Source organism: Gavialis gangeticus, unplaced genomic scaffold (assembly GCF_001723915.1).
Source record: "Gavialis gangeticus isolate Ggan-Ray unplaced genomic scaffold, GavGan_comp1, whole genome shotgun sequence".
Classification (NCBI taxonomy): domain Eukaryota; kingdom Metazoa; phylum Chordata; order Crocodylia; family Gavialidae; genus Gavialis; species Gavialis gangeticus.
In genome coordinates, this window is record NW_017728996.1 from 6059424 (window position 1) to 6085398 (window position 25975).

The 25975-nt window shown below is 43.9% G+C and overlaps 1 protein-coding gene across 3 annotated transcripts in view; it reads left to right on the plus strand.

Annotated features, from left to right (window-relative positions):
- MEGF11 (multiple EGF like domains 11) overlaps window positions 1-25975 on the plus strand; it is a 386245-nt gene that overhangs the window by 229813 nt on the left and 130457 nt on the right. For all 3 annotated transcript variants that reach the window (XM_019503962.1, XM_019503960.1, XM_019503961.1), the window contains exon 10: window positions 6211-6385. In XM_019503962.1, coding sequence (XP_019359507.1) covers window positions 6211-6385 — 175 coding nt within the window. The remainder of the gene's footprint in view (window positions 1-6210; window positions 6386-25975) is intronic.

Here is a 25975-nt window from a genome sequence, read left to right on the forward strand (position 1 = left end):
AAAAAAAAGCCCATCCATGTCAGTGGCTTGTTGCTTTGATTCTTTAAACGTCTGGAATAATATTGTAAATCATCCAAGGGAAGGGGTGGGAGAGGCTGCTGCTTGGGCATGTGTTAGCAGTGTCATCTCCTTCAGTCCTGTCCTTGGACAGCGAGCTTGAACTGTAGGGCTTTTCTTATGAGGGCAGGATGATGAGACAATATGAAGTACAGGGTCAGCTTTTACATAGACTCTTTTGCAGAGACTTTAAAGCCTGAAGAGACTGGTGTGATGATCTACTCCAGCTTCCTGCAGAGCCAAAAACCATCCCCCAGTAACTGCTGCATCAACACACCCTGAAGGCACTTTTGTACAGTGCTTTCACCAGTCGCAGAACAGCTAGATTGTGACTTGGCTACATAGAGGGGTCACAAGGTAGTAAGAAACCTCTTCTGTTCCTGGTGGCCCCCTTGACACTGGGACCAGATGTGCAGTAGGCAGGGAATGAGTGGAAATTTGGCCTGACCTCCCCGACTTCCAGAGCACTGGAGCTCTGGGCAGTGGAGCAGCAGTCACTTCCCCCTGGGAGCACAGGGAGAGCGAGGAGAGACCTGGAACTTGTTGAGCTGCAATTCCTCTGCATTGCACAGCGGCTGTGCACTGTCTCTTGGAGCTGTGCTGTGGTGGCCACCTGGGAACAGGTGAGACCAACAGAGGGAAACCTTTTTGCCCCACCTGTGAAAAATGTCAATCCTAATCTCCATGGGGTTTGTCCTATAACATTTTCCCTTGAACCACATTGCACTGCAATGGGCCTGGGAGTCAGGGTAATGGCTAGAACACTAGCACAATGGTCTTGCGAACTCCCACTGTGCCTCATTAAAAGCAGAAGGACATTTCTTAAAGGGCACCTGGGAGGGATAAGGGGCATCAAGAAGAGGGAAAAAAAATTACATAATTAATAGGTTTGGGGCTAATGCTCACTATAGCAAAATAATTAGAGCTGGGCATTTTTTCCCCAGCAAACAGTCAGTTGACACAAGAAATTGATTTCAGCTGACAAAAAAAAAATGAAGCAAGTTTCAGAAAAGTCCAGACATTTGTTTCAACATGTCTAGAACAAAATGTTCTGATACTTTAGTGTCTAAATAGAATTAAATTTAAAAAAGCAGGACTTAAACAAGGTTAAAAAAAACACCCTAAAACAAATTTAAAAATTCATTTGGAGTCAAGCTGCAATGATTTTTTTTTTTTTGTTTTCCCTGAAAAAAAACCACACAAAAATTCTGTTTCAGATCCACCCACCTCATTTCCTTGTTCAGTTTGTCAATACAATCCTTTATTCACGACCCTCCAAAGCAGTGATTCTGAATCAGGCTGCTCTGGCACTCTGGGGTACCCTATGATCCTTTCAAGGGCATTAGGGGTGTTACACAATCTTAGCAGTGTTAGGTGTGTAAATAGGACTCACAAGGTAAACCCAGAGATTTCAGATGGGATCCAGAGTATCCAAAGCATTCTTCCCTGTTGTGGGCTTTCCAAGTTGTTTGCAACTGAAGAATTGCTCTCATGTTCTTCTGTAGTCAAAAAACAAGTGAAAACTGAGAGATGGCATTTTTCAAAGGGCCTCAGAAGTTTGGGAGTGACCACTCTAAAAATATTGATGGATGAAGCATGGGCACTGGAGCACAGAAGACTCCCAAAACTTCCAGATGACAGTAACAGGCACTGATCAGCATTGATACCGCGCCATGGTTGTGTATGGGAGACAACTTGCAGTTTACATCATCCTTTTTCCCCACATGGCTCCTTGGCCCTGTCTCTAGAATGCATTTTGGCCCGTTCTTTCTTTTCCACATCTCTTTCTAAATGTGCGGGACCATGTTAAGTAATAACATTCGAAACAACTCCGCTTAGAATACTAAGCAGCACCAAAAATCATGCAAGAGCATAAAGGCCAGTTAGTGTTGCTTTTTCAGTAACAGTAGGAGGCTGAAAAGCAGCTGTTAGTAAGTTTGCCTTCTGTGGCTTGTTCAAAGGTCTCACAATCTCTTACCCATCCAGGAGGGGCACTTTGTACATAGGAATCGTTTCTTCATTTCCACTTGGTGGCTGGCAGAGAGAAATTCCTTTGCATGTAATCCACCAAGTCTGGCAGGGTCATGTGAATCGGTAATCTTGAAGGATACATTCAAACTGAGAAGGGGGAAACTGCCCATCGCTCTGACTGAGTGGAGTTTATTATTCATTACTTTGAAACTAAAATGTTTAAAATTGAAACTAAAGAGTCTATAAAGTTGTATCATCTTGAACTGCTTGGTTCAGGGGGCTGGACCCAATGATCTTGGATTTTAGCAAGGCCTTCAATGTGGTATCTCATCCCATTCTCATAAATAAATTAAGAGGCTGTGACATAGATGTTTACACGGTCTGGTGGGTGGCAAATTGGCTTAGCGGTTGCACCCAGAGAGTGGTAGTAGACGGGTTGGTATTGACCTGGAAGGATGTGGGTACTGGGGTCTCACAGGGCTCGGTCCGTGGACCTGTGCTCTTCAATATCTTCATCAGTGACTTGGACGTGGGTGTGAAGTGTACTCTGTCCATGTTTGCAGATGATACTAAATCGTGGGGTGAAGTGCACACACTGGAGGGTAGGGAACGACTGCAGGCTGACCTGGACAGGTTAGAAAAGTGGGCAGTACACAGTAGGATGGAGTACAACAGGACAAATGCAGAGTGCTGCACCTAGGGTGCAAAAATATCCAGTATGTCTACTGGCTGGGAAGTGACCCTTCCAGCAGCACAGAAGTGGAAAGGGATCTCGGAGTCATAGTGGACTCCAAGATGAACATAAGTCATCGGTGTAACAAAATCATCAGCAAAGCTAACCGCACTTTATCACGCATCAGCAGATGTATGACAAATAGGTCCAAGGAGGTGGCACTTCCTCTCTATGTGGCATTGCTCAGACCGCAGTTGGAGTACTGCATCCAGTTTTGATAGACTTGAGAGGGTCCAGAGGAGGCCACTCATATGGCTAGGCCATTAGGGGCTTACAGGACAAGCCCTGTGAGGAGAGACCGAGGGACCTGGATCTTTTCAGCCTCCACAAGAGAAGGCTGAGAGGTGATCTTGTGGCCACCTACAAATTCATTAGGGGGGGTGCAGCAAGGGATCAGAGAGGCTCCACTCACCAGGGCGCCTCTTGGGGTAACAAGGAACAGTGGTCACAAACTGACAGAGAGCAGATTTAGGCTGGATATCAGGAAAAACTTCTTCACGGTAAGGGTGGCCAGAATTTGGACTGAGCTTCTAAGGGACGTGGTGCTCTTCACTACCTTGAGGGTCTTCAAGAGAAGGCTGGATAGGCATCTAGCTGGGGTCAATTCTTTCCAGCCTAGGCAGCGGGTTGGACTTGATGATCTGTTGCGGTCCCTTCTGACCCTAGCATCTATGAATCTTAGAAACTTCCAAGGTCCTTTCTGGACTTACAATCTATGAATCTATGAACTACTGCTATATGTGGCAAATTAAATGACATATGTGTATATATCTGTAGCCTGGAAATTTATTGACGTCTTACAGAATGCAAAAAAGAAGAAGGGAAGGACAAAAGGAGATTCCTAACATACCCTGACACCGCTCATACAACAAGTACTTTATTTACATGCAACTCCATTGACCTTAGAATCCCTGGGGAGAGATCACAGACTCTAGTGCCTCAATAGTAATATGAATGTGATAATGATAAACATCCTCATATTTTATGGTGCTTTTAACTATATATCTCAATGAAAGAAGGGCAGGCATCATTATCTCCACTTTACTGAAGAAAAAATGGAAATACACAGGGGATAAGTGAGTTGGCCAGAGTTATGTAATAAGTCAGACAGAATCAGAAAGAGATCTCTGGTTCTTTGACTTTCAGTGCAGGGCCTATCTAAATCTCCAACTCATCCACAAATTGAAGGTGTGCACCAGTGCAACAGGGGTATCAAACATTAATGTGCTAGCTCAGTGCACAGTATTCCCTGTAGGACATTCACCTACTGTTCTTGCTGCCGCAGAATGAAAGATGAATACTGTAAACCCTGAGATTTTATTTAGAGTGTTTTTTCCAGTTTTGTGTTAGTGGTTCTCTTTGATAGAACATGAGAGAGAGACCTTTAGAAGCATTTTTAGCAGTACATGTTCCTGGCCTGAGGAAGAAATAATCTGCTCTGATATACTTGGACTTTGGCAGTTGAGGCACGGACATTTTTGCTCCACTGGGAAGCCAGGAGCCATAAACCTCTGTGCAGGGCACAGCCAAGGTCATGGCCCCCTCTTCTAGGTTAGTAATGGAAGAGTCAGAGAGCATAAACAGAGCTGCCCCACCCCCTGCTCAGAGCCCTCGGGGATGGATTTTGTTCCTTTGACTCTCTTACAGGTCCTGGAAAAAGGCAGCTCCCTTTTGGGATGTTATTGTCCTTAATAAATAGCCTGCATCCTATGCAAAAAAGCTGTCCTTTTTGATAAAAGAGCCAGCCTCGACATAGAAATGCTTACTGAGTATGGTATTTTCAATTGAATTGTCATAGACTGATTCCAACTGCCGCGATCATATATTACTTTTGAAAGATTTAATTTAGCCAACAGATGCCGCACTCGCAAAACCTTATAATATGTGCAGTAGGAACAAAAACAGAGAAACCAAAAATCCACTCCAAAAAATATTTCTTTAATGTTTAGCTTTCTGGTCTCATTAGGTAATGATTAATAGATACAAGGGGAGAAAAAATAAGATTTTATTATTTTCATCTAAATGTTAAGAGGTGCTGTGTGAACAACCATAATTTCAGGGAATGCTTTGTCAGAAGAATTTCACGGGCAGCGGTTTGTTATCCTGATGAATTGTTTTAATTAGGCAGTAAAGCACTATTTATGATGAAACATATGACAGTGGCAACATTTGATAATTCTTAGTCACAACAATATGTGACTAATCTCTTCTACTGATGACTGCATCAAAAATTCTCAGGACCCTGCTTTATGAGGTTACTTTGAAAATTAACATCCAGGATATTAATTTTACAGGTATAAGGAATCTCATTCAATCAAATTCACAAAATAGAGACAGGCTAACAAATAACTATAAAGAAATGATAAACAGAGCTTTTGACGGTGTGAACTAGGAAGGGGACTCATAGTATGGTCCCACTGTCTGGAGTGTACACTGCCAGTGGTGTACACTGGACAGCCCCAGGGGCAACCCGTGCTTGGTGGCTGATGCTCTAAGAGGATCTAAAGAGAACCAGTAGGTGAGGAGTACAAGGGTGCACCCCTGGCTTCTGCATGGTGGCAGGGGCAAAGAAGTAAAGGATACTTGTACTTTGGCCACCTGATTCCCTTTAGGGCCCAGTTCTCATCTAGACTTCAGCCCCTTTGTATTGCCAGGTTAATGCAAAGGCTCCATCATGAGCATGAGGCTCGGTTGCTCCGTGGAAACATGTGCTGCTCAGTGCTTCCCACAGTTTTCTTTTTAAACCCCTCAAAGTGTTTTGAAGTGTTACATCCCCCAAGCTCAGAGGGCCCATGTCATGGCTCGGCACAGGATTGCCACGGACTCCAGCCCTACACCCCTTCAGGACCTTTGCTCTGCCAAGAGCCAGGTGACATGGCTGAGGATCCCGTGAAGTCTTTGCTGAAAAGTTTGTCCCAAATATTTTCCTTTCCAGCTGGCCTTGCTGCAAGGCTCTGCCCTTTCTAGTCATTCCTCTTCACATCAGGGCATTTAGAGATCTCCCTTCCTTCCTGATCACTGCACAGGAACATGACTTGCTCTCTTCACCCCCTGTAATCTTGTTACCTTCAGATTGCTCCCGGTCCTTCCCATTCTTAACTGACCACATCTTGCTGAAATACTGTGGGATATATTGAGTTACAGTCCTGTTCCAATTCATGTTCATGATATTACTTGTATTGCACGCCCCATGGTATGTAAAATCACTGGCTTCTTGAGACTTTCTGAATTCCTCTGCATAGCACCACCAGTCGACATTAAGTGTCACCTTCCTCTGTATGTCCTGTGGCTTTTATTCACTGCTCTTAGTCCTTTTCAGCCTTCTTGAGGTTATAACACAACTCCCACAGATGGTTTACAGAGAGCTCGCTACTAAGATATCCCCACTATTTACACAGAGGAACTTTTTTTTCACATGCACCTCATTAATATCTGTCTTTCTTCATTAGCTGCCATCCGTTGTCTGGCGAATGTAGCTGCAAAGCTGGCTGGGCAGGACTGTACTGCAATGAAACCTGTCCTCCTGGATACTATGGTGAAGACTGCCAGCTGACCTGCCTCTGCCAGAATGGTGCAGATTGTGATAGCATTACAGGCAAATGCACCTGTGCTCCAGGATATATGGTAAGAGCTGGAAATCACCAGGTGTAAACACAAGGTGCCTGCAAACAAAAATTATTGAAGAGTTTAATCTCTCTGCAAATATTTTATGCACAAAGATGACAGTAGGTATATTATTTTCCCCAGTTCTTGGGTACGTCAGCACAATTCTCCTGTGAACAATGCCTATTTCTCTTCTGTTGTCATTTATTGAACATTAGGGCTAGTCATTTGATTGTTATAAGGACAAAGGCATGGGCCCCTGCCCCACAGTGCTTGCATTTTGAAGCAAGATGTAACAAAAAAGACAAACAGCCTGTGGTCTGTCAGCGAACAGCAAAAGAACTGTACATTGGCCATTCGGCAAATTCCTCCTTAGTTACAATGTGTTAGGTTATTTTTAATAAATTAAGAATTTAAATAACTGTATGAATAATAATCAAGTATATACCCCTTTTGAATATGTATCCCAGTGTCTTTCATCTGAGGATCAGAAAGTACTTTAAACGCTTTCATCATTTTAGCCTCGTAACACCCTGGTGGGGTAAACAAGTATGGTTCTCCGCATCTTACGGAAGGGAAGATTGAGAGAGAAGGAATCAGACAAAGTGACAGGCAAAAAGAGAGACAGAAACCAGAGCAAGACTCAACTCTAGGCTCCAGTGCCTGGCTGAACCTGGGCTGTAAATACCGAACACAAACAACCTGCTCCAGCTGTCGCTATAATTAATGGGAGTTCTGTGATGGCCTTTAATGGGACTAGGATCTGGCCCAAAATAAAATCTACCAGCTCAGATGTAAGAAACCATTTCCTCCTTCACTCATGGCAGCACGTGGTAGAAATCACCCCCAAGCAGTTGCGGCTTGGTAATTGTTAAGGAGAGGATTGGTGTTCAAATTATCCTCCATGCTACTCTGTTCCACAGACTCCTGTACCTGAGGTTTGAATAACCTTGAGAGCCGGTAACCCTTGCATTCATTCCGCATGGTGCCTTTCTTACTCCACTGGGACCTATCCCAGTTTTTTCACAATAATTAACACTAAAGCCAAGCCTTTGGACCCACAGGGGGGTTATGCTAATTACGCCCGTGTTTGTTACAACTACGTGATGGCAACTAACTGTGTTCCTAGACGTATTAATGCCTGATGCATTGGGTTGAGATGAAGAAATATTTTGGGATATCAGGGAGCCTAAAGCTGACTGCTCATGCCTGCCACAACCCCTTGGCATCTATCTTGTGGGGATCAGGGAACATAACACCAGTTTAACTGCATGTCTATAGTTGAAACGTAAGGAGATTCCAGGTATAACAGCTGACAGACTGGTGGCCAGCAGCTATGCAAGGCCCTACCTGGGCTTTCAAGGAGATGGCTGGAGGAAAGGGGAGTGGGGGAGGGATTATAGGGCTCGTATGGTCTGAAGATCTTCTGGCGCCATCTTTGTGGTTAAGGGGATACAGCCACTTCCTTGGCTGTCTGCTCCTGAGCTGGCCTTGAAGACTGGAGTGCTCTGTCTGCTTTGTAGAAACATTCGCAATGAAATATGTGTGTGTGCATGTGTATGACATGGGGTAAGCCTTTCACAAGTATGTGCACACAAATTAGGTGTCTAGCTCTCTCTGGCTGTGTCTACACGAGACACTGATTGTGCAGTTGTTACTATGTAGTCATTTAGGACTTGCATACCCAAGTCCTAAATGACTGCACATACTAACTGGTATTACTGCGCAGTAGCGTCCCCGCACAGCTTCCTGGTGACACTGACTGCACAATAGCTCATTACTGCTGCACAGTAGTGTTGTGTCACCGTTTGTGCCGCGCAATGCTACTGCACAGTATTAATGAGTTACTGCCCAGTACTAACGAACTACTGCTCAGTAAGCATCTTGTGTAGATGTGGCCACTCAGAGTCGGTGGTTGTTGCAGACCTGACTTGGTCGAGTATCTTAGAGTATACCATTTTGGAGCCTGATTCTCCAGTCATTTACACTGATAGAAATCAGGAGCCAATCCACTCAAACAGTGGAGAGATATCACCATTAAACCCGTGTAAAATAGAGGAAGAAATCAAGTCTTCAGCATGCTAATAGAAACTGTAAAATCAAGATATACCGAGAGCTTCCTTCTTGTCAGGAGTACTATTCAAATTTACAACATGAAAATATTTTGGGACCCTTTTACTGTACCTATTATTAAAAAATATATATAGCTTGTGCAATATATATAGTGCTCTGACACAGCTTTACTGCAGTGGTGAAGCCTCGCAAGTTCCTATTGCATTGCTTCAAAATAATATTTAATCTCATAATAAAGAGCCTTCTTGCATTGACATTTAAACAGCTTAGTTATTGAGGACAGCTCTATAATCACTGAAGCATATTTAGGCATTAGTATTATTGCTCTCTCATAATATACTATAATCTCTGGCAATTAGTCCATGAGGGGATGTAAAGCTTTAAAATTGCTAATTTATTGCCTCTGAAGTATATTTGTCATTCATGTACATGCCAGATGAATTGAGTTGCAATAGTTTCTTCAGATGCAAGAAAATTCTGGACATAAAGGAGGGTAGATAAGAATCTGTCACCTTAGCTTCCTGCCCTGGATCCCCTTCTGCCCTGCTGAGCTGGCTTCACAGCACACTCCAGTGTTGGGGCAGGGGGAACACACAAGTGTTGCAAAGTGGATGCATGCGGTGGATCCCAGAGGTGGGGCCAGAACCCTCTCCAGACATGAAGTAGCTCATCTGGGCCCAATCCTAACTTCAGAGATGCTCCCGTAACTCTTATTGAGGCTATGGGGATTGGTGCGTGAGGGTAGACCTTTGCTCTGGGATTGTACCAGAACTGGGTGTGCAGGCATGGCTATTCCTGAATAGAGGGTGTCTCTTTTGGCAGCATAAACAATGGAGTGCTGCTGTTATGGACCCAGGCAAAGCTAATTATTTGGAGATGGCATAAATTAATTGTTTCTTGGGGTTTTTTTCTAATGTGGAGCTTGGCTGCCTGAGTGAAGGGTCAGCAATTGTGACATGTAATTGCACAGAATTAAAGTGAGATAAAAACCATACATTACACAAGTGTTTGACCTAAGTGGACACTTATAAGGCAGAGCAAGGGAAAGGGTTTCAGATAAGGTAGGAAGAGAAATAACATGGAGTGATAGCAAAAGAAAATAGATCGAGTACAGAAAGATTTAGTGTGTTGGATAACTAAAAAGCCAAGTGACCAAGAAGTGGCAGAGCCTTTTCCTGACAAAGCACTCCCCTGGCCCACTTCTTTTGCACAGATGGCTAGTTTTTTTCACTGTACCCCGTCTTGGCTGTGTCAGGGCAGCTGGGCAGGGTTTCAAAATGAATCATCTGCAATTGCAGCCAAAACAGGGACATTTTATTGGGATGCAGAACAAGCAGTTAGAAACACAAAGCATCTGGTCACCTTTATTAAATGTATTTAAGTGAAAATGTAGCCACTCCAGAAGCTGAAATACATTTTCATGGTTCTTCAGTTTTTAATTTTACTTTTGTAGAAATGGAGCAGATTTAAGTTTTGAAATAAAACATCCAATAGCTGCTTTGAAAATAATCGATGATTTAGTGGCTGTGACATTTCCAAAATGCGAATGCCAAAACAGAATATTGGCGAGCTCAAATTTTCTGGATTCAGAAAATTTCAGGGTTTCAGATCATTGTATGTCTTAGTTTCTTTGTTGAACATTTTGGGTGAAATTCAGCTGTCAGGTCTGCACATACATGGCTCTAAAAATGACTAATACAGGTTTAAAGGCCCTTTTATGGCTATAGCTCATTTATGTGAATTTACAGTTTAGCTGGTCCACACTGGGGTATTGTTCAATTTTAACTCTATTGGTTTCTAGGCTGATATAAAGTGATATAGAAACTATGCATGGGCTGGCTGCAGGGGAGGCCTGAGGAATGTAAGTGATGCATGGGATTGTGTTGAATAACGTCTTGACCTTTGGAGCAATTTCACTTCAGTAAATTGCTTCCCTCACTTATTGTGGATTTGCACTGGGGAAGCAGGGTTCAGATTTACATTACTGGAAACAAGACTGGAATTTGTCCCACTGTCTTCAGAAAAATCTATGACGTGTTTATGAAGTATGTCTCACAGCAGGGCTGCTTGGACGATAACAGCCTACTACTGCCGTAACCTAAAGAATGACTCTATATCGGATGCTAGAACCTGAGGCTGTAATGCTTAAGCTGGGAGGTTTAAGCCCCGCCGATGACCTGTGGTTTACTAAGGATGCTCCTATATTTACACACATCTGCTAATATAAATGTCATGCTGGCTTTTTGAGCATTTAGGAAGATTGTCTGAGTCTGAGCACCGGCACATTTTCTTTTCTGTGACAGTTTAATTGCACGTGGCTACGAGCATTTGGGAACTGGAAACAAGGAGAGCAGTGTGAGGGACCTTGCAGGAGGAAGGGCTGCCTTAGATGGCGAAGGAAGAATGGAGAGGTAGAAGGACGCTGTGGATGAGATGGGGTGGCAGCTAGTGGCAGAAGGATACATACAGTGTGTATGTGCTGAAGGGGTGAAGAAGGTGCCTGCTCTACTACAAGAGGAGACAAACATTTCTGTGTATCTTTGTACGTATTGCTCATATCTAGGCACGGTAGCAGCATGGTTAAGGCATCTCACCACAGCCCCAGAGTTGGACCTTGTTTCAGACCCACGTGAAAAGCTTCCCTCAGCTGTAAATGGACACATGGCCATTTGGGCTGGGGAGCCGAAGGTGGCTGGACATAGGCTAACCGCATCAGTCCCTTGCATACCGTTTGCTGCAGGAACTCGTGTGCCTCAGCCACCTTGGCCATATAGTCGGTTTAGCTTAGGTAGAGCTATGACCTTGATGTCTAATTAGTGGAACCTTTGGGTAGAGGAGACAACTGCTTCTTAATACATTCTATGCCACATCACGGATGAGGGGTCCAGCAGAGGGAAACGGGATGCGCGAGGGGGAGATCCATGGGAGTAAAAGGGGTGGGAGGCAGAGTCTTCTTCCCCAGACCGTGGAGCAGCTCTACTCATATCAGGCCTGTGGTAGACAATGTGGCCACTGTGCTTCACCTGTATGGGCTAGGGGTAGGGTTGTGCGTCTCTGTAGATAATTGTGAAATGACACCACAACTAGCAACTTCTTTGGGCTGCCAGCTCAATCACTGCTGAGGTTCACCCCGATCCTAGATCCTGCTTGACTGCCAGCCAGCCATTCCTAACACTGGACTTGAAAAGCCTTCCCACAGCTACATCTGCATACCAGGAATACACAGCCATAATGAAGGAGAATCTGATAAATGCACATAAAAAACCACCATCTACTGGGAATGAAAGCACAGGAAGCCTCCGACAGGCAGAAAGTCTACCCTCCCTCTTCAGAAAGACACTCTTCATTTATTACAATAAACAACTTGGATATAATTATGGAGGTGGCAGCAGGGGTTGCACTAACTTGCAGTGTTGTCCCTTCCTTAGCTCTTAATGCTTTTACTGTTTTCCAAGAGGCTAACGGCCAGTTCTCCCCTTCATTTACTGTAGTACAAGTTTGCTCAAGCCCGTGATGCAACGCGGGTATAAATGAAGTCAGGATTTGCCCTGACCCTTCTTCCTTTGTTTTTGGTTCACTGAATTTTATTCCTGTAATTTAATAAACGTGGCAAAGCGGGCCAGAGGATATAAATTAAATATGACAGGAGACCACAGGAATCCTGACCTCCTGTCTCAAAAGGAAATCTTGAAACCAACCCCCTGTACATACCTATCAGCTTTCCAGTTGCTTAAATCATTATATATGCTGTTGAAAGTAGGGTAAGCTCACCCTTTTCATTGCACAACTAATTACAACTTCCTTAGAAGCAGCAGCTAATGAGAAGCTGTGATCTCGTTCTGGGATACATCTTTGTTTCTATAGGGTTTCTTTTTTTTTCCTTTTGAAAAATGTGGTTGACTTCAGTTTCTTTATTACTCTCTGGTTTTGCAAGGAGATATTCAGTTTGGGAACATTTCTCACGCCAAGACACTTTAGAAACTTTAACACTTGTAGATGGAGTGTACGGTCAGCTCTTGCTTTGGCGGGTGCTTAACTCTATATTTCACATCCAGATGACAGAACTTGTATTACTTTAAGGGGTTCATCTATTTATGCTGCCATTTTTTGAAGACTTGTCTACTTTTATTGAACCCTGCGTACCAGCAAGCAAAGCTAGCACTTCATCATCAAAATGAAAGAATTTATTCTGACATTTCTCTTTTTCTTGCCTGTATTGGTAGATCCCATATAGGCCCATCCCTGTACTGTGCAGTAAAGGAAGGGGTGGAAGCTATAAAAATAAGGACCTCTCCCTGATAGATTACTTTTCTCTTTTTGAGACATCTCTTGAAGGCCCTCCAGCTACCCTAGCTGTGTCCCTGTATTGTGCATCTATGATCACTTGCATCTTCTGTTGTTATTGGATCAAAACTGGAATTTAAAAGTACTAATAAACCACGATGTTATCCCTTTTTTTAAGCCCTAAGTATAGATATCTCCCATGGATCTTAATGGGGATTTGCATGCAGAAGACATTCAGGAATCAGGCCCTAAGTTTGCATGCTAAGCAAGTCTCTAACTACAACACTTAGTCCACCACTGAGGAACAAATTTTGCCTTCAGGTTTCCCTATGTGTTTCTCTGCAACACACTGTACAAATAACAGGGTGCTGCAGAACAATAAATAGAAATCGACTTAAAGATATGAAGTAAACATTATAACGAAGAATTCACCAATTCATTGATTTTATTTGTCTATTTGATTTATGTGCCACTCTCTCCTAAAAACCATGCATGAAGTTTGACACACATACTCACAAAACATCTGGCCAGAAAGAAGTAGGTCCATTCTTCATGGTCCGCTCTGAATTTAATAAAACCTTCAAGTGCTTCTTTCTTTGTTCCACCGTGTAGATTTGTACGGTGTTGTGGAACTGACGTGGCAGGTCTGTTGGGTTGTCCCAGGTAGACACATTCCCTCTGGTTGGCACATGACTTGTGTCCCAGAATTCATGAAGAATATCCACCAGGAAGACAGGCACTTGCTCTTTTGTCCAGATTGATAAATACAAATTTGTCAGAGGATTCCTCCTCTGCTCTGTATTTGTTGTTACTTTTATTGCCATGGTACTTTTTTCACCACCTGAGGAGCAACAGACGTAAATGAATGAAACTTCATTGTTTTATAAAGCCTTGATTTAGTAGGAAAGGCATTTATAAACTCCACAGAATTCTTGATGTGAAAAATGGGCCTGGGATTGAGATAGTGGATCTGTTTTGGGGGCTCTAACTCATTTAAATGTTCAGCTTCTCTTTGTGGTAATTCTGACAGTACTTCAGTGGAAGCTCATCTCAGAGCAACGGGGCACCTCATCAAATGGCTTAAAGAGAAAAAATGAGAGGAAAAGGTCTTCAATAGAGTCTGTGTCCTTTTATCCTTGATTTACCGAGCATATCAGTTACCCCCCTTTGTTAACAGCCCTTTTCATTTATAAGTATAAAATAAATTCTACTATTTTATCTTGGTGTTCTTGTTACCAATCACCAGCATACATTTTTCTTGCTGTAGGAGGGGGGGAAGGTTTTCTAGCACAGCGGTTGTCCAATTAAATGGAGTATTACAGGCAACAAAAATAGTTTGTCCAGTCTCATTTTAGGAATTTCCCAACAGCACAAGGAAGATACATTTTCGGCTCGCTGATGTCTTATTTGTATTCATAATCCATTGCTTCAAAATTAATATCAATGGCTAGAACTAGTGGCAACACAGGAAAAAAAGCAGCTGTATTACTCTAGTGAAGTTTAGCATAGGTGCTGGGAAGGCATCATTAGTATTGATTGCTATCATTATCTGTATTACTGCATTGATAATCAGTAACGAGCAAAAAGGCAACCTGGGTCATGAAGTCCTAAATATAAAAAGCGCTGTTTGGTCAAGGCCTGACTTGGAGATGTGTGAAAGAAGGAATCTGTCTCTATTCAACAAGCCTTGGCATAAGCGGCACTAGAAAATATTCTTTGGGAGAGCTGGGTGGTGCGGAGCGCGCCCGCCCAACCCTGCTTCTCCCTCCTGCCGGGCTGTCTGGGACCAGCGTGCGCTGGCACTGCACGCACGGCAGCGGAGGAGCACGCTGGGGGGGCGCTGTCACCAGCCCAGTTTGGGGGTGCTAAGCCCTGTTAGCCCTGGCCTTCCTCCGCCTATGGGACTCCTAGGCTTTCTTCCCTGCTCCTCAGTTTTTCAGTAGCCTGTTTATTGTCCCTACCTTTAGTTATGGAAAGGTTGTTAAGTATCTTAACTGTGTGAGATATAAACCGTAGAGCATTACCTCAGCTATCTGTGAAGTTAGGAGTCAGAGATGACAAGGAGAATGAGGCTAAGCCATGAAAGACAAGTAGTCTGAACTTGCATTGGTGAAAGAGGAGCCTGACTACAAAGAGAGAGGAGTTATGTGCCTGAGGCGATGGGCCCACCTGAGTAATGGACTGGAATGGAAGTGCAACCTTGAATGGATTTGTCAGGAACAAGGTTCTTTTATGAAGGCCAAGATCAAGAAAGAGGAGCTTGCAATATTTGAAAGGCCTGGTAATGAAAACCTGGTTTGGGAGTTTTAGGTCAGTGTGCAGAGCGGCAGCATGGATCTCAGGAGTGTGGGACTGGAAAAAGCAGAAGATCAGAAGATTAAGCACTCCTGGAAGGCCAAGATGGACCAAGCCAAAGATGATGCCTGGGTTATGGAGGATAATAGGATTGTCCACTTACGAGCCCTCTAACCTTGTCTGAGAGTTCATTCCTAGCCAGGTCCCCTCTGCCAGGACTCTTTTGTCCCCAGCTCTGACATCCGGGGTTCTGGGCTTTGCATTTTGTCTTGCCCAAAGAACCGCTATTATCTTGGTGGCTCACAGACAGAGATCCAAGCCTAGCTGGACCCTGGTGACTGAGATTCCTGCACAAATGCACAGAGAACCACTGAGCTCATGGGCGCCTAAGCCCTGAAGGAGGCAGGCAGCTGCCTTTTGCACCAGCTGAGTCTTCATCCGGGATGGTCTTCTAGTAGCTGAAGGTGAAAGAACATGTCTTGGTCACCGATGCTGTCTAGACATGCAGGAGGTTCCTTGGTCAATTTGGCCGCACCCCAAAAGAGCAGAATCCTGTGGCAACCAAGAACCCTCAGTGGTAAGTCCTAGCATTACCACAAGGATCCAGTTCCCTGGCTTTCACTATTTGTCTTCTTGAAGCAGCTGTCAAAGGACTGCCCGCCTTTTACAAGCTGTCAAGAATCAGGCATTTAACCTTCCCCAGTTGCTGTGTTTGTGTGCAGAAACCCTTGAATGGTCACTTTTGGCTTTTTCAAAGCCCAGGTTGTCTCCTATAAACAGCCTTGAGCAGGCAGGTGACAGACAAGTCAATACCTACGAACACTGGGAGTCCTCCTCTGTGTGCTCAAAGAGCAATACTAGGTTCACCTTGGTGTCCCTGCAAAATTTTGACTTCTGAATTTGTTATGCACAAAATGACTGACCCCAGGCCTCTTCAGCCAGGGACTGTAGAGGGCTATAAAGCCCTAGCAGACCCAGGGCAGGTCAGCACAGGTTGAAAACTCCCCTTACTGACTGTGCACAGCACAGCCCAGCTCCCAGTGAACACATCTGCCTCACAAATCCCATCCCTATTAGCACTCAGTGGGTAACTGGCTTCCAGACTTTCACCTTCCCAAGCAGTCGTTTCAGTCAGGCTTCACAGTGGCACCATACGGCCAAACGTCTGCTTCCACCACCTACCCTGAACATGCTCGGTGGATTTGCAAAGGACTCCAGTCCTTGGAGCTGTCAGCTTGGTGACTTTCACAGCGCAGAATTCAGCCCAGATGCTATTTTATCTCTGTTCAATTGTAGGCTCCTTTTTGAAAACTTGGTCCCCTGTGGTACAGCCCTGCCACATCTAGGAGCAGTGAAAAACGGCGCTGGCACAAAGGGGATTTAACTGCAGGTTATTCAGTAACTGATCACAAGAGGGGAAGCATTTCTCAGAGCCCCAGAATGCAGCAGGGGAAAGCGTCCTGCAAACCTATAGACTCCAAGTTAGGGTCATTATGGGGAGACCACCTATCTGTCTGCTGGCTTTCAGACTCTGCCACTTTTCCTGCTGCCTTTTATATCAACAGACCAGGTGCTTGCTGCCTATTAAGCCTGTCAGCACATTCCCCCTGGCGCTTCTATTGACCAATTAGACTTTTCTGCCGGATCACTGGTAGCAACAGTGTCTGGGAGCCCATGTGTCTCTGAACCCCAGCAGTGTTCACGTCAGCATCTGGCGGCTTGGGACATAATGAAGGGTCTCATCACACCCTGGGGTATTTGTTGTGTGCTTCTAAACAGGTGAACTATTGTGCTGGGGTATTCAGCAAGGTCACCGGGTGCACAGCACACAGTGGCTCTACACAGTCTGCAGAAATTGCAGCCCTTTCTTTGAACTCCTCACAATTTTTCTCAGTTTTTCTATGAATTGCTTGTATTTCTTTGTGTTTTGCCTCCCTTCTATGGCCCGTCACTTTGCCTCTCTGCTTAGGAGGCCAGATTCTGCTGTTAGGCCAGGCACAGCCACTGGCTTCAGTGAAGTTGCCCTGCATTTAGCTAAGAGCCAAATTAGTCCCAGTGCTCAGCTTTCTCTATTAATGAGGCACGTCTGTTGTTCCTTTATAATACCTGTTCTATTACACACAGTGTGTATAATTTGATAAGACCGGTACTCAGGTCTTAGCTCTCTCCCTCTTTCTTATGATTTCCTTTTTTCCCCAGAGCTCTGCTGCTGTTTTATTTACTTCAATACTCCGAAGTTTTGTAAGTGAGTCCAGAGGAACCAGATTCATATAGGAACCCTGAATACCGCTGTCTTTTTTGCCAGTTGACATATTGCCTCTATTTTACCCTTAATTGGCAATGTGGCTATGTCAAATTGCATTTCCGTTTCTGTTGCCTCTTTCAGTACCAGAGGGGCTCGATACCTAACTTCCAGCTGAGTTATTTGATCTGAATTTTTCAGGGAAATATACTGTTTGCCAATAGGGCTGCTTCCTCTTCATCTATTAAGCTTCTAACCATATATATCTTCATCTGTACTATCTATGTATCTGTGGACAACTCTTTGCATGAAGGCAGAAGTAGTCATTTTTTTTTGTAGTTCACACCCCATATTGCAAACCTAGGAATTGCTAAAACAGCGATAGAATAGAATTGAAGTCATTAGCTAATTTTCATTTCATTTTCTATTTACCTGTGTTCCCAGAGGGCTAGATTTGTGTCTTGCTTAGTTCATTTAGGCCCCTGGCAGAAATTCAGTTAAAGGTGTGATGGGATCTGTACCATGGGGTCCCAGTAATCGCATCTCCTACTATGCCACATGTGTATGACAGAAAGTGTGATTCTGGGATTGGGGATTAGATCCCAATACTGCCATATTGCCAGTGCAGGGGGAGCCTAGGATCATGATCACAGGCTTTCCCTGCACCAGCAAGCTAAGTGCCCACTGCCATCATGGCTGGGAGTGCCAGTTATCTACCTGGGGCTCCCAGCTGCAGGAACGCATAAAGCCCTTGGCTCAGTTGCTTTCCCGCAACTGGGAGGTCCATCAGCTGACCAGGCTCCCAGCTGCAGGAGAGCATCCAAGCCATTAAGGCTATCCACATGTTAAATGTATTGTGTCATGTTGGCCTACTGAAGGCTGAGATCAAGTGTAGTGGCTTCTTAACCTGGCAGGGGAAATACCATGTATCTGTGTCGAAGAAGGCAGTTTTCCTAAAGCGCCTTGTAGGAGAACTGCTCTTCTGGCGTGGTTCAGTACCCACTCAGGTGCAGCGGCTTTAAACCCAGTTTGTGGAAATGGGAGTCTCCTCCCTTGCTTACTCCAAGGGCCGTACGGCTAAGGGCAAGCAGGACTCGGGGGCATCCGAACCCCAAGCCTTTGGGCCTGGGCCTGCAAGTAGATTGCCTGCCAAAGGTTTTGGAAACATCTGAAGCCCCAGGTGCAGGTGGAGGATGTTTGCTGGTAGTAGGGCCACTTATGGTTCTGGACTCTTGGATATGGAATTAGTTTTGGCTAATTTGACCTCGGATACAAATTAAAAAAAAAAAAAGTGAACCAGCCACAAAGCTATCACATTTTTTGAATGAACACATGGCTGGGTTACTACTTACAACATAATCAACTAGTTAATCACATCTCAAATACCAGGGCATTTAAATCCAACATCCCAGTAGAGCTTTGCAGGCTCTAGGGGCAACAGACCTTCCACCAGGTCGTATGCTCTGAGTTTTCAGAGAACCTGTGTGTGTTCTCTGGGGGGAAGAGAGGAGCATCCATCTGTCTGCCTGACCATGGCCTGGGTTCTGCACTGCTGTTAAATGTAATGTCATGCTTACTCTGCATATGCACATGCACACGTGTCTACATGCATGCATGCTTGCATACTCTTAACTGTGCAGTTATCATGATTCTGTTTCCATGGTCTGTGTGTGCCTCCAGTATTCTTTTTTTTTCAATCCAGAGGGAAGCCCCAGTCTTTATGTTTCTGAACATCAGGATAGCAAATGTAATCAGAGTTATATTAAGATGCACCATACACATATAGCCTTATTCGGACCTTTGCCGTCCATAAATGTAGACAGCTGAAAAACATGCTGATGCAAGCCCATTGCAATGAGTAGACTCACAAGGACATATATTGTCAGATTTTGCTGAAGGGGCATTGATTTAATTGAAAGCCATCTTCTACACCAGTAAAAGGGCCATACCTAAGCTTAAAGGTGATACTGGATGTGTTGTTCAGTTTGTGCCTTAAAATGCCCTTTCTCACCTCTCCATATAAGCAATTTTCTTTCTACTGTATTCTCTCACTTATGGTTTCTTCAAACAGTTATCTGAGATGGGGAGTACTGTCAATTCCACAGCATTTTTATCTCTAGCAGATATTAGAAAGTGTATATATGTGAAACAAGGATATCCAGGCACTGTTTTTTTGGATCCTCCACCTCATCAAGGAAGTGTCACAGACCCACAGAATGGCCTGGTTCCCATGCACTATATTTAGGTCTCTCTATTTTGTAGCACCCCATCCCACTACAGTGGCCAGACTTGGCAGTCAGGGGTGAGGATGCGGAGAAGGGGAAGTGAGTGTAATCTAGCCCAGGATTTCCCCCACATGGAGAATCCCACAGCAGATGTCATGTCAGCACCTTCCCTCTCCTCTCTCAAGGCAGAGATGGGGCAAGCTGGAGTACTGTGAGCCCAGATTATCCCTAAATTCATAGATTCATAGATATTAGGGGCCTTACAAGATCAATGGATCCAGCCTCCCTTGCACAGGAAAGACATTGGATAGCCCCTTAGGGCAGCCAGCAATTCAGCACTTTACCCAAACTGGGTAACCTGCTGGGGGCTGCGGTGCAAGACAAGGGAGCCATGGCTGTTTGTTGGCTTCAGACTCTGGTCTCAAGCATTTCCCTGAGCTGCCCCGAGTGTGATATTAGGAAAGCAAGCTGTCCTTTGCTTGATATTCCCAATGCCTGGCAGGAAAGCAGCTGACAGAGCAACCACTTCTGCCCCCTTGGTGATGTGACAAGATAGAAGAGCTGCAGCAGGGCAGGAACGGCAATTGCTCTGCGTTCTCCTGACTTCTCCTGGGTCCAAGGAGGGAGGCAGGGAGAGAGCACAGGGGTAGCTGGAACCACTCCCTTTCACTGAGCTCATGAACCTGGTTCAAACTTTTCCATTTAAAAGGGGACGGTTCTTCTTGATCCAGAATGAAAGGCAATCTTTCTGTTTAGCCACTGCCTCTGATGGCCACAACTAAGACCCAGTCAGCTATTATGTCAGTCCTTCTCCCCAATATAGCCATGGTTTCTATGCCTTTGTGTATGGAAGACAGATGTTTGCCCGTAGATCAAGTCCGTGCCTGAGGACTATAGCTGCCTTGTCTATCCCAACACAAACAAGTCGCCCTCCTCCTGTGTGAAGAGCATTGGGAGTTTGTTTTAGCATCTTGGTCGTAAACAGCAAAATAATTGTACATGGTCAGGGCTTTGAAGAATGATTCGATTGAGTTGAGCACTTGACCTCCATCATGGTTTTTTGAACTGTATATCAATATGTGGTTTGTAGTCCATTAGATTATAGACAGCCAGTGGGAGGACTTCCTTTCAGGTATGAAGCACCATCTCCCTGGAAATATCTGTCCAGAGAAAATGATGTAGGCGTTGTTTTACCATGTCTAAATCCAATCTCTTTTTTGGAGGGGTTCTTTATGGAGCAAGATGTAACGTGACATTTTTATACGTGACAAGTACCAATAATACATATAATAAAACTCTGAGTAAAGTGTCCATCTCTTTCACCCTCCACAGTCTCCATTACCTTTGTATGAACATTTTTTGTTCGATGAAGCTATACAGCTTATCTCTCTGATGCCAATGCTCCCTACAATTTAATGCTACTTAATTCTGCAAGCAGTTTTTCAAATAATCGCAGACCAGATCCTCAACATGTATAAATTAATTTAGTTCCACTGAAGTCACCATCTTCCACAGATGGGTGATTTCTAGTAGTTCTGAATCTGACTTGCCAGCTGTGATAAATACTACATATCTTTGTTTAATGTCCCCGTCTAAGTAATCTGTATAGGTGGTATTGTTTTTGTGCCTACTTCTGGTGCAAATTAGAATACATCTACTGAGGTTAGAGGGATTACACTGTGAAGTCAGTGCTCAAGAAAGCAGAATCAGGTGCATTCAGGTGTCTTCCACAACACTCTTGGAAGCAAGCTATAGGTTGGATGAATGGACTGTAAGGTGCATCCAAAACTGGCTGGATCGTTGGGCTCAATGGGCAGTAATCAATGGCTCAATGTCTAGTTGGCATCTGGTATCAAGTGGAGTGTCTCGGGGTCGGTCCTGGGGCCAGTTCAATATCATGATCAACAACCTGGAAGATGGGATGGAGTGCACCCACAGCAAGTTTGCAGCTGACACAAAGCTGGGGTGGGACGGGTAGTATACGCTGGAGTGTAGGGCTAGGATTCAGAGAGACCTTGACAAACTGGAGGATTGGGCCAAAAGAAATCTCATGAAGTTCAACAAGGACAAGTGTAAAGTCCTGCACTTAGGATAGAAGAATCCCCTGCACCGGTACAGGCTGGGAATCAACTGGCTAAGCAGCAGCTCCTCAGAAAAGCACCTGAGGGTGACAGTAGACAATAAGCTGAATATAAGCCAGCAGTGTGCCCTTTTTGCAAAGAAGGCTAATGGTATACTGGGCTTCATTTGTAGGAACATTGCCAGGAAATGGAGAGAAGTGATTCTTCCCCTCTATTCAGAACTGGTGAGGCTGCATTCGGAGTATTATGTCCAGTTTGGTCCCCCCACTACAGAAAGGATGTGGACAAATTAGAGTCTACCAGAGGCAACAAAAATGGTTTGGGGCCTGGGGGACATGACTGGTGAGGAGAGGCTGAGGGAACCGGGCTTATTTAGTGTGGAGAAGAGAAAACTGGGGGGAAGTGGGGGAGGGATTTAATAGCAACCTTCAGCTCCCAGCAGGATGGTTCCAAAGAGGATGGAGCTAGATTGTTCTGAGTGGTGGCAAGGGAAGTTGAGATTAGATACTGGGAAATCTTTCTCACAAGGAGGGTAGTAAAGCACTGGAACAGGTTACCCAGAGAGGTGGTGAAATATCCATTCTTGGAGGTTTTTAAGCCCTGGCTAGACAAAGCCTTGGCTGGGATGGTCCTGCTGGGGGTTGGCTTAAATGACCTTCTGAGGCCTGTTTAAATCCTAATTTTCTGTTATTATAAGACTGTACTAAAAAGTTTGGAAATCCCCAAAAATGTATATTTTGTTCTGATTTCCACATTTGCTTTCCTCCATGTTCAAGTCTCTTTCCTTCAGTTCAGCATAACAAGACTAATGACTGTAGCTTGCAGGGCTGGAGAGGCACTAGTGCTAAGGCACATAGTTGACAACCCAGAGGTAGTGAGTCTGGAGGCCACGACAGAAGTGCTCGTAGTGTGGCCTGTCAGATTGCAACGAAGTCTGTGAATTCTGCTAAATACCTTGTCATAAGGGCATGAGAAAGGGAAGAAAAGGACTGTATCACTAGTAAAACGGCTGCTGATCTGTGGGATTTATGCTCACTTGTCTCAGACTTCATTGCATCTTTTCTAGCAGGATTCAAAAATACATTTTATTTTACTTACTAACGCTTTTGCAATACATCAAACATCGTTTGCTTGTGACTTGGTATCTCTCTAACCCGTTTATCATGTACGTAACTTCAGGATTATTGCCAGGAAGGCTAATTTAGGCATTTATGATGTTTACTGTATAATTATAGTGCAAATAACATATTAGGACAAATTCAGAGATGAAGTACACACCGTTACGTAATCAGTAATCAGCATAAGTGGGTGCAGTTTACTTGGTGAGATTTTAGAAGAAAAAGCAACATGTCATGGCCATATCTGAAGGTGTTGCTAATACCCAGAGCGCTAACTGGCACTGTGGTGTTTGGGTGGAAACATAGAAGTTGTTTCTAGAGATGGTCATTTCAAAGAGAGATGGTGTCAGTGGAAATACAGCTTTCAGTGATACCAGATGGAAACCAATATATGACTAAATGGAGGACCTGAGAGTTGGATTAGAAGACCCTTGAGGCCCCTTTCAACCCTATAATTCTATGACTTCAGTCACCAGAACAGGCAATATTTATATCTTTTGTGAACACTAACTTCCTTCTTTTAACTAACAACCTCCTTCATGTCTTTCACCCTCCCATTCCCACCTCCCACCCCAAAACAAAGCAAAGCCTGAAGTAAAGAAGTGAGACGATCATTAGAAAAGGGTTCACAGTAAGCAACGCAGCATCTGTGTACACTTAAATGCCTGGCACAGCTACATCGTATAACCTAACAAAACGAGTAAGGGAAAACGTGTCAGTTCTCAGTAACAATGAGCATCTGCAAAGTTAAATCCTAGCTTATATCCGTTACAAGCTCCTTGTGGCTGTTTCCCCAACCTTTTTTCTTCATTTTATCATTAGTACCAATAATAGCATCTGCAGGGAGTAATTAGTAACACCCAGAGGGGAAAGGAATTCTGCCAGAGGACATCATTATGTCTGGAAAACTAAAGACGTTGTATAGTAAGGTCATGAATAAATTGCTTGAGTCTGGGTTGGGGGAGAAGACTGATAGAAAGTTCAAAGTTTCATATTGCTGTTAATATGCCTAGGAAGAGCACACTAATTTCCATTGGAACCCCATTAGGGAAATTAGCCTGTTCTGCCAGTTCACATTGCTGGATACCATATGTTTACCTGGAGGGAATGTTAGTAGAGAACCACTTTGGGTTAATTGTAAATGTCACAATTAAATAAGTAAATATACAGAACCATATCTGTGATCCGCACCAGAGCACAGATGCTGTGTACCAGCACATTGGTGTACCATATTAGGTATGTATGTTTAAATATGTACTTTGATAGAGTAAATCTGTAGCCATCAGCTTATCTGCACACACAGATGTCAACAACAAACAGCACCCATATTTTCCTTTCTGATCTGTTTATCTTTACATACATATTGCTCTGCACATACCCTTCTGCCTAAAATCCAGGTATTTCATGCCCGTACTGTACACTCTGAGGCCATAAACTTCCCCTAACTCTGTGGGCAGGAGTCGCATATATATATATGGTGCAAAGGAAGAAAAAAGGACTTCTACATATCTTTGTATTTAAAAAATGCCTAATTAGTTAGATGGGGGACAGTTTAACCCAGGATCTAAGGTGTAGATATCACACATCCTGAGCTCCTGTTGACTTGAGCAGGGGTATGGGAATTAAAGACACTTAGCACCTTGTGGGATTAGACTTTAAGAACACTTACACAAGCCAGTCACATAGGTTTTTATAATGCAAACTTAAAGCCAAGTTCAGTAACAACTCTGTTAGCCTTCTGCATTGCGGAAGCCATGAAAAATTGATTTTCTGTTTTGCCGGTGACTTCAATGGAACCAGGATTTGGCTGTACGGTGCAAATGTCTCCCAGTAGATTTTCTCCACCTTTCAGAGTTTTAATTTCCTCTCTCTCAAACATTCACAATTCAAAAGAGATCCATTATGGCCACAGCCTCTCCTTCCTGCCCCTTGCTGGAATCACAGTTCATATCAGAATGCCAAATACAGTTTCCAGTACGTTTTGTCTTTGAAAGTGCTGTATTTTAGCGATCTAAGAGCTTGAGCCAAAGGGCAGTGAAGACAGCCAAAGTCTTGCTACTGAGCTTTGGAACAAGACCTTAAAATGAGATGGCCATTATTTAATGTATAGCAAGAGTACGCATCTAACAGAAAACAACATGCTTATTCACACTGCTCAGGCTAGCGTTAATCCAGGAAAAAATGCTTCCTTTTTTAAGGATCCAGAGCTTGATAGTAGAACACCAGGCACTGGAGGCCTTGGTGTGTTTTTAATCTCTCCTTAGATTTCACAGTAACTGTTTTGTGGGGAAGGAAATCTCCACCTCACCAGTGAACAGAAAACAAGACATATTATTGAACTGCCATCCAGGAAGATAAATGCTGGGGCCCTTGTGAGTCTATTAATATTTGATGCTGATGGATGCGAAGTGGCAGCTTTAGTTATTAATGGAATTTGGTTCCTTGGACCTAACCTCTCAATACTTAGGGGAGAATTAGCAATAATGAGAATTGCATGTCCAACTCTCTACCCACTGCTCTAAACACCAGTCGTTAGTTTTAGCAACAGTTAGTTAATGCTTGCAATGCGCTTTGAAGATGAAAGGTTGAATAGATGGCTTGGTTATATTATTGTTGCTAATATTATTTTATCTGCTTTGATTAAAAGCCAGCTCTTTGGGGGCACTGGGGCCAAATATCCCACGCTTGTATTCTTGGTCAGCTGTGACATTCCCACCCTAGTGAGATTTGGCTTGATTCTTCTACCAGCTGAGCACCTCCTGGTAGAGTGACCTCACTTCTCATTGAGTTGAGGTGCTCAGTATCTTGTGGGCTCAGTCTAAAAGGTGCCCATTTTCCCAGCAGAAAACAAGAGGAAATGAGTTGGGCAGATGCTGCTTTACGTGCAGAGATGGACTTCAATTCCACAGTTTCCCACACTGGGGCTTGGTCCAACTTCCCATTAAAGCCAGTTGTTCAGCTGACATAACTGAGACTTGGATTTGACCCATTAAACAATGAGATACTTATTTGGATGGGGAGCAGGCAATGGAGTTTGATAAATTGAGCCTTCATGTTTGAAATACTAGATCAAACAAATTAAGTGCTTTTGAAAGTTTGTGATGTCCATATGGACCATTATGATATGGATAAATATCATAATAGGTACATTTCTTAATATAGCTGTAACATTTTCAGGGGTATGCAGTTGATTGAATTAGCTGTTCCTTCCCATCTTATATACCATATTCAGGCTTTTCAATGCACTCATTAACCTCCTGAACTTAATAGAGAAAAAGAATAATCAACATAAG